The sequence below is a fragment of the Aristolochia californica genome, unplaced genomic scaffold, assembly GCF_029961685.1.
Source record: "Aristolochia californica isolate CCGP_79_NKW_82.1479 unplaced genomic scaffold, dmAriCali1.0.hap1 SCAF_6, whole genome shotgun sequence".
In the NCBI taxonomy this organism is placed as follows: domain Eukaryota; kingdom Viridiplantae; phylum Streptophyta; class Magnoliopsida; order Piperales; family Aristolochiaceae; genus Aristolochia; species Aristolochia californica.
In genome coordinates, this window is record NW_027182257.1 from 5,678,347 (window position 1) to 5,688,046 (window position 9,700).

At 41.4% G+C, this 9,700-nt stretch overlaps 1 protein-coding gene across 1 annotated transcript; it reads right to left on the reverse strand.

The window, feature by feature from the left end:
- Positions 1-597: 597 nt before the first annotated feature.
- LOC137935209 (uncharacterized) lies at positions 598-1,050 on the reverse strand. The gene has a single exon (XM_068779903.1). The coding sequence runs from the start codon at positions 1,048-1,050 to the stop codon at positions 598-600; it is 453 nt and encodes a 150-aa protein (XP_068636004.1).
- Between the last annotated feature and the right edge of the window lie 8,650 nt (positions 1,051-9,700).

A 9,700-nucleotide genomic window follows, 5' to 3' on the forward strand; every position in this document is an offset into this window, starting at 1 on the left:
ATAAGGATGCTAGCTCGTGGTAATCGTGGTGGGTCCTACTTCTTATGGGCTTGGTCCCATCTTGTGGGCCTTCCTCGGTCATGTGACCCATCTTATAATACTCTTAGATATGTGGGTCTTCCTTGGTCATGTGGGCTGGTGTTAAGCTCCCTTGCCATGGATCGAGTCACTTGATGATCTCCTCTGGCTTCCAGATTGTAATCCGTTTTGAGGTGTTTGGGATTTTTCGAACGACCAATGATTTGAGAGAGAGATCAATCTTTGAAGGAAGCTTGCACCTTGGACCTCATTAGAGAGAGAATCCGATCTCAGACTTTAGACTAATGATCAATGCTTACTTCATTCCAGAACCTGTCATCCATATAAGAGGGTTAGGGTTGACGCACACAAGCAAAGGCCAAACAAAGGGCCACTAATTTGAAGGAAATTACATCTAAATCTGCTAATTTCAAAAACTTGGAAATTACATAATTTAACCCGTGCATCTACTAATTACTCTAGATGCTATGGAGTCCATAACATTACCCCCTCCTAGAGAAAGAGCTTGTCCTCATGCTCAAAGGTGGGGTAGAGGGCACTGAAGGCCTCTAATGGTTCCTAGGAAACATCAACAAGATCTTTGTCGGCCCACTGGACTAAAATTTCCCACAACCCTTGGACCCTGCGAGCTTGAAACACCTTCTCTGGAGTAGGTAGAACATGACCATCTTGTATTGGTGGCAATGGTGTGTGAAGCATAGGCGAGTCTCCCCTGAACGGCTTCAATAGGGAGACATGGAAGACATCATGGATCTTGGCGTCTGGTGGGAGTTGTAGGCGATAAGCCACACTGCCAATACAGTGCAACACCTGAAATGGCCCATAGAACTTCAGTGAAAGTTTGTGACGTTTGGAGGCCGTAACGGAAAGCTGGCGGTAATGTCGAAGTCGAAGCCATACATAATCTCCCAGAGAAAATGAAAGGTCACGATGACCTTGTTGTAGGTGCTCTTCATAGTGTCTTGAGGTTTCTGCAAGTGAGCTTTGACCTGTGCGATCAAAGTATCCCATTCCCCCAAAACCTGGTCTAGCGCCACTACCAGAGACGAGCGAGGCTCATAAGATAAGAGACAGGGGGGGGGGGGGGGGGTCTCGCCCATAGATCACCTTGAAGGGTGTAGTGCCAAGTGTAGTGTGGTAAGAGGTATTATAACAAAAATCCACCCAAGCAAGCCAACGAACCCAACTTTTGGGAGTATACCCCGCGAAACAGCGCAAATACATCTCAATAGTGCGGTTGACTACTTCCGTTTGTCCATCTGTCTGAGGGTGGTAGGCTGATGAGAAAGCCAATTTTGTGCCTTGTAATTTGGATAGCTCTTTCCAAAAGGTACTTGTGAATACTGCATCTCTGTCATTGGTGATGGACTCTGGTAAGCCATAAAGGCGGATAATCTAGTCCATGAAGACCTGAGCCACATGTGCCCGTATAAGGATGCGCCAGAGCCAGGAAGTGCCCATATTTAGAGAACCGATCCACCACTACGAAAATAATAGATTTTCCTAAAGACGTTGGGAGGCCATCTATAAAGTCCATGGATATATCTGCCCATACCTGTGAAGGGAGTTGAAGAGGTTGCAGCAAGCCTGCTGGGTTTAATGTCTCTGCCTTGTTCTATTGGCAAACCTGGCACGCATATACATAGTTAGCCACTATAAATTTCATGCCCCTCCAATAGAAGTCACGACCTAGCCAAAAATATGTCTTTTGCAGGCCTTCATGAGTCCTGCCGTGATAGGTAGATAGGATGTTGTTGAGTAGGGCTTAAGTAGGATGGAGATAAATCTGATTCTTATACAATATGAGATGGTCCTGAAGTGCCCAATTTGCTGTCCATGGTGCTTTGCTCAATGCTGTGATACAAGGAAATGAGCTCGGGATGTTGCTGAATTTCATCCCTAATTGAATCGAGCAAAAGAAATCGTGGTTGACTGATCGTGTGTAGCTGTGGTTTCGACATGTCTCGGGGAGACAAGGCATCAGCCCCAATGTTAAGGTGGCCTGGTTTACTTAGCTATTTGTTGTTGCGGTGAAGAAGTGATACGTTGCTCCAATAAATATTTCAAACTGCAGTGGCCTGTTCAGATCACCAAGTGTTGACCCCAAAGATAGGGCCGCCAATGCTGAATGGTTTTGGCTAAGCTGATAAGTTCCCTTTCATAAGCAGCTAATTTGTGGTGGTACGGGGCGAGGTGCCTGCTGAAATATGCAATGGGATGGCCCTGTTATTGTAAGACTGCGCCAATGTCCCCTCCGGAAGCATCACATTCAATAACAAACGGTTCTTCAAAATTAGGGAGTTGGAGAACCGGGGCAGAGGCTAAGTGTGTTTCAACTGCTCAAAGGATGAAGCCACTATGTCTGACCATGTGAAGGCGTTATGCTTAAGTAAGCTGTTGAGCGGAGCCGCGATTTGGCCATAGTCGCGAATGATCTTTCGATAATACCCGACCAGGCCTAAAAATCCCCATAAAGCAGTGACTGAATGTGGAGTGGGCCAGTCAACCAGTGACTGTAATTTGCTACTGTCTGCCTTAACACCAGAGGCTGAGATGACATGACCCAGATAAGCTACCTCTGAGGTACCCAAAGAGCATTTGGATTGGTTGAGAAACAAATGATGGGAACGCAGGAGGTTGAATACCTGGCGCAAATGCTGAATATGGACTTCCCAGTGGTTGCTATAAATCAGAATATCATCAAAGAGTACCAGAACATATTTTCGTAAGAGAGGGCGAAAGACATCATTCATTAGGGTCTAAAAGACCAAATGGCATGACTAAGAACTCAAAATGGCCATGATGCGTGCGGAAGGTAGTTTTCTCCACATTTGCAGGGTGGACCCAAATCTGGTGGTACTCGGATTTCAAATCCAGCTTAGTAAATAATTCTGCCCCATTCAATTCATCCAAGAGTTCGTCCACCATGGGTATTGGAAATTTATCCTTAACCATATGAGCATTGAGCTCTCTGTAGTCAACACAAAATCGCCAAGAGTGGTAATGTTTTTTCACCAACAACACTGGGGAAGAAAACGGAGACCGGCTAGGCTGAATAATGCCTTGCGCTAACATAAGCTGACATTGGCACTCTATCTCATCTTTCTGTAAATGGGGGTAGCGGTATGGGCGCTCCACTACAGGCTCAGTGCCTAACTTTAAACGTATACGATGATCACAAGTTCGGATCGGTTTGAGCGCAGTAGGCTCCTAAAATAAATCAGCAAATTCTGTAAGGAATGAGTTTAACTTACAACGATTGGAGTCCATAGGTTGGATATTCTGGAGAGAGCAAGGTAACGGAGCATGAGTCCCATGAAGGGTGAGTTGTTTCTAGTCTTGCGTAAAATTCATAGTGAGGGACTTGAAATCCCATAAAATTGGACCCAACTGCTGTAACCATTTAATACCCAACACAAGCCAAATCCAGCGAGTGGAATGATTAAGAAGTCCATAAATATGTGTTGCCTTCAATATGAAAAGGTACCACTAGACAAACTCCAGCACTGGAAATCTTTGCCCCATTGGCTATCGAGACCAAAATGCCAGTGTTCTGTTGAATCGATAAGCCGAGTTGTTGTGCTGCTAGTTGGCTATTAAAGTTGTGGGTACTACCTAAATCCACTAAGGCTATCAACTGTAGGTGTTGGAGGCCAGCTCGGACCTGCATGGTGTTTGTGCTATGCAGCCCTGTCATAGCATGGAGGGAAATAATTGGTTCGTCCATCTCAAGCTCTACAAATTTTTCCAACGGTGGGGTCTCCTCGGAATCATCCACCTCTAACCAAAACAGGCGTTTGCATATGTGACCCTGTGTGTATGTTTCATCACGATAATAACAGAGGTTTTTGGCTCTCCTCTATTCCATCTCTGGTTTAGAAAGGCGACGAATGAATTGTGGTGGTGGTGCCTTGGGTGGTTCGGATATGGGTGAAGTATTGTTGCCTTGGCGCATTGGGGGGGTGGAGTGCAAAGTTGGGTGGGGCACCAGTGGCTACCCGGCCTGGCCTTGGAGGCCTATGCCCGAGGGACTCTTTCAAGACCCATTGTTTAGCATCTAGAGTACAGGCAAGATTCATGGTATGTATTAGGTCCGTTGGATCATGTAATTCTACTTCCAGACGAAGTGCTTCCACTAGTCCTGTAGTAAATAAATGCATATATTGAGTAGGACACACATACCTCGATGGAACCGGTCTGTTTTAAGTTGACCAAATCGCCCAAAGGATTACTGCGGGCTGGGAGACCAAATCTCAGCTTGCTATAATCCTTAAAAATATCCCAATCGTGGATATGGTGCTCCGAATCAAATTGATGGTACCATAACTACGCTTCATCGAGCATGTGGAAGGCGGCTCAAGGAACTCTGTCATCAGCTTGTGTTCTTTGGTTCCAAAAAAATTGGTCACACCTATGAGGACCTGTCATAAGTTGGAAAATCTAGTTTGGTATACCTGAGAACGGTGGTGCGGATTCCCCCTGCTGGTGGGTGTGGTTGACACATTGGCATATGAAGAGGAGGTGGATGAAGAGGTTGTTGATTGGTAGGTTTATTGGAGCTTCCCGACAGAGCAGCATCCCTTGCAAACTATTCCCCTATTCGAAGATTTATTTGAAGAAGAGTCTCCTTCATTTCCAGCATTTCATTTTGGAGTGCGTCTATCCGATTTTGTCCTTCAATCCGAAATTCTTCAATGAGATTATGCAAGTCATTGGGAGAAGAGGAATCGCCGATAGTGGTCCTGTCTGATACCACGTTGTTAAGCTCCCTTGCCATGGATCGAGTCACCCGACGATCTCCTCAGGCTTCCAGATTGTAATCCATTTTGAGGTGTTTGGGATTTTCGAACGACCAATGATTTGAGAGAGAGAGATCAATCTTTGAAGGAGACTTTTAGACTAATGATCAATGCTTACTTCATTCCATAACCCGTCATCCATATAAGAGGATCATGGTTGATGCACACCAGCAAAGGCCAAACAAAGGGCCACTAATTTGAAGGAAATTACATCTAAACCTGCTAATTTCAAAAACTAGGAAATTACATAATTTAACCCTGCGTCTACTAATTACTCTAGATGATATGGAGTCCATAACAGCTGGAGCCCATCTTCCAACATTGCTGATTTCACTTGCACCACTTGGTTCTTTCTATTTAAAGAGTGTTATGAAATATCATTGATTAAAAAGTCATTTCATGCTATGGTACTCACTCAGTTTGGTAAAAAAATAAAAATACTCCTGTCTAATGATGCCAAAGAATACATTTCCAAAGACCTTGACTCCTTTTATCAAGATAATGACATTATCCATCAAATATCATGTGCTTACACTCCTCAACAAAATGGTTCAGTCAAACGAAAAAATCGTCATATTCTTGAGGTAGCTCGAGGTTTATTATATGCCATGAAAACTCCACTTTTATTGGCCTCATGCAGTCCTTCTTGCATGCTTTCTTATAAATCGTCTACCATATTCTGTCTTGGTAATAAATCTCCTTAATCTATATTATTACCAAATGATGATCTGTTTTCACTACCTTTGAGAGTGTTCGGATGTCAATGTTTTGTTCATAATACATTCCCTAAACACAAAAAACTTGATCCTAAATCTATCAAGTGTATCTTCTTGGGATACTCCCACACACAAGGGTTATATTTGTTATAGTTCTACTCTTCAATGTTTACTTGTGTCAAGAGATGTAACATTTTTTGAAGACTCGTCATTCTATTCTGACAGTGCTCCTTCTGGTCTGTCTTCAGTACTAGGTTCTCCTAGACCGGTTGTGCCCCGTGATACAAAAATTATTCAACCCCCTAAGTAATTGGCTGACACCACACTTGACGAGTTGACAGATCCCACTGAGGTAAGTCCATCCTCTCCAATTTCTTTTGGCCCTCACTATGATACTCGTCCTATTATTGTAAGGAAAGAACCTAGATCATGCACTAAACCTTCTACTTCTCATCCCATTTCAAACTTTGTGTCTCATCATCACCTATCACCTTTATGTTGTCAACATCTTTCTTCTATTTCCTCTATATCTGTTCCACGGTCCTATCAGGAGGCTCAACAACATCCAGGGTGGAAGGCAACAATAGATGAAGAAATAGAGGTACTTCATGAAAATCAGACATGGTCACTGGTTCCTCTTCCGTTAGATAAGAAACCGTCAGTTGAAAATGGGTTTTTACTATTAAACATAATCTGGATGGGTCAATTGCACGTTTGAAGGCTCAAATTATTGCTAAAGGTTATACTCAATGTTATGGTATTGATTATGAAGAAACCTTCTCTCCAGTGGCAAAAATAAACTCGATACGTGTATTATTATCTCTGACAACCAATTTTTCATGGCAAATATATCAACTTGATGTAAAAAAATGCCTTTCTGAATGGGGATATTAAAGAAGAAAATTATATGCACCGTATGTCGGCTAAAAAAATCTCTATATAGTCTAAAACAGTCCCCTCATGCTTGGTTTGAAAATTTTAGTCAAGCCCTCATACGGCCTGGATTTTACAGATGCTCTGGAGATTGCTCAGTATTTATTAAAAACACACCTAGGGGCAAGTAATTCTTGCAGTATATGTTGATGATATCATTTTAACTGGTAGTGATTCTGAAGGCATCCAGGAAACATAAGAAAAAATATGTGCTGAATTCAACACAAAGGATCTTGGACTACTCAAATATTTTCTGGGCATTGAAGTATTACAATCTAGACATGGGATTATGCTATCCCAAAGGAAGTATGCCCTTGATCTACTGGAGGAGACAGGAATGATGGGATGTAAACTATCAGAAACTCCTATGCACTCAAATACAAAATTATGTGCAAGTATTGGAGAATATGTAGATATAAAAAAATATCAAAGACTAGTGGAAAGACTTATTTACTTGTGGGTAACAAGGCCAGATATATCATATACAATAAGTGTGGTGAGTCAATATATGCACAAACCACAACTTAGTCATTGACAAGCACAAGAAAGGATATTACGATATCTGAAAGGAGCTCCAGGAAGAGGGCTTCTTTTTAAAAATCATGGTCACTTCAACATCGAAGGATTCTCAGATGCAGATTGGGTCGGATCCCCAGATGACAGGAAATCTACTTTGAGATTTTGTACGATGGTTGGAGGAAATTTGGTCACATGGAGAAGCAAAAAGTAGTAGCACAATCTAGTGTAGAAGCAGAATATAGAGCCATAGCACTACTGTTAGTGAACTCCTATGGATCAGATATCTTCTCACTGAATTGGGATTCTACAAAGAAACTTTGATGGATCTATATAGTGATAACCAAACAGCAATACACATTCCATTGAATCCAGTCTTCCATGAAAGAACAAAATATATTGAAGTGGACTGCCACTTTATACAAGAAAAGTTCCAAACAGGCCTTTTATCTCTATAACATATATCATCACAAAGTCAAGTTGAAGATATTCTCCCCATGTCAGTCACTCACAAAATTAAGTCTACAATCTACAGCAAGCTGGACATCTACAATGTTTTCTCACCCCCAGCTTGAGGGGGAGTGTTACAATGTGGGACCCACCATGGTTGCACAAGCTGGTGGGACACACCATGAGGCTGTGGGATGCCAAAAAGAGTCCTCACCCAAGTTGGCATGAGTCAGGAGATAAGAAGCACAAGTTGGAATAAGTTAGAAGACTTGAAGATCAAGTGGGACCCACAAACATACCACGAGCTGGAAGATCATGTGGGACCCACAAAGATAAGACCACGAACCAACCTCCTTTTTATGCCCACATGATTAAAGAAGAGTTAGCGTTCAAGTTATATTAGACCTCTAGTAGATTGTGTTATCTTTTCATGATAGGTTTATCTTAGAGAGTTAGAGTTGGAATGTAATTAGTAGATTTAAATTTTAATTGTGTAAGGACTGTATCACTTCCTCTACTATAAATAGAGGTGTTGTAACTTGAAATTAATCAAGTTCTACAATTCTTTATTGAGTAAATCTCTCTCTCTTTGCTTGACACACATCTTGGTTTCTCTTCTCCTCTTCTCTCTACCCGAGAGCCTACTTCCATTTTTCTTCTTTTTCTTTCTCTCTTCCCTTAATCGGGATATTAGAAAAGGGGTCCTAAATTCAACAAAAACAAAATTTACTCATTCTACCATGCCTACTAATTTCGGCCTAAAGGAGGCTCTCCTAGCTGGCAGTACTCAGTTTGTCCCCTGATCCTCTGAAAATGTTTCAAAATGTGTGTGAGCCAACTTAGTAAGCTCTACTCCTAGTCACAAATAAAACTACAAAACCATATAGAGAGTCTAATGCATAATCAAATCCAAAATTTATGCAAGTTTAACTCAAAATTCCTACATGTCTCAAACTACTAGTTAACCCTTGTATATGTATACTTATGCATGCCTCACTTCATGAATACTATGAATATTGTCTAATAATAATAACACTAATTTAACATAAAAATTTGTAAAGATATTTAGCATAAATATGGATCTACTTCAATTTCCCATCTTCAATAGTATGATTTTATACACTAGAAAATCTTACTAACGAATATCTCTTGTATATAACACTACCTTAGGACATGCCCTTGTTAGGTACTTGAATAAAGTCCTTACCCCTGAACATTGGTGAAACACCACCTTTTCAAATTTCACAGAGTTTCATTTTGTCAACACACCCATACCCTCACTGACTTCTCAACTAGAGTTCTTATCTTTCATGTAGTAGTTATTCTATTCATACTCATATACCCTCACTGGTTTCCCAACAAGGTCCTTACTTATGTGGTAGTTGTTTTGCTCACACACATATCTCCTTATTGGTTTCCAAATAAGGCCTTTATTCCTCAGGTAGTGGTTGTTCTACACACACACACACACACACACACACACACACATACCCATATTACTTTTCCAATAAGGTCCTTATCTCTTTTTAGTAGTTGTTCTACTTACACATGCATACCCTTAATGGTTTCCCAATATGGTCCTTATTCCTCAAGTAGTGGTTGTTCTACACACACACGAATACCCTTCTTGGTTTTTCCCAATAAGGTCTTTATCTCTCATGTACTAGTTGTTCTATGCACACACACATATACTTATTGGTTTCCCAATAAGGTCATTATCTCTCATAGTAGTTGTTCTACTCACACACACATACCCTTATTGGTTTTCCAATAAGGTCATTATGTATCCCTACAGATGATGCATAACTTTTTTTTAGAGCTAGACTCAATAAGTCCACAAGAATAATACCGAGCAATCTAGAACCCTCGATCAACATCTTGAAAGAGGTCTCGATTCCCCACTTGGTGTACCAAGTAAAGTCCACGTCATCTTATCTGTATCTTGATAAAGTACATATAATCCTCCATTGGACAACCAGGCAAGGCCCATACTCCCTACTACAATTGAGGCACAATTTTTTTTCCTCTCCTGGTCACTTAGTTGAGGCTTAAACTCCTCTATGCTGATAGGGTACAATATTTTTTCTCTACTGGTCATCTAACCGAGGCCCAGATTCCTCGAATGTAGTTGGGGTACAATTATTTTGTTAGCATATGCATAACCCCATATACCAAGGGTCCAAAATCTTTATGGTTAGTTTCCCTGGAAGTCCACAATTTAACACTCTTACAACTAAGGTCAAATAC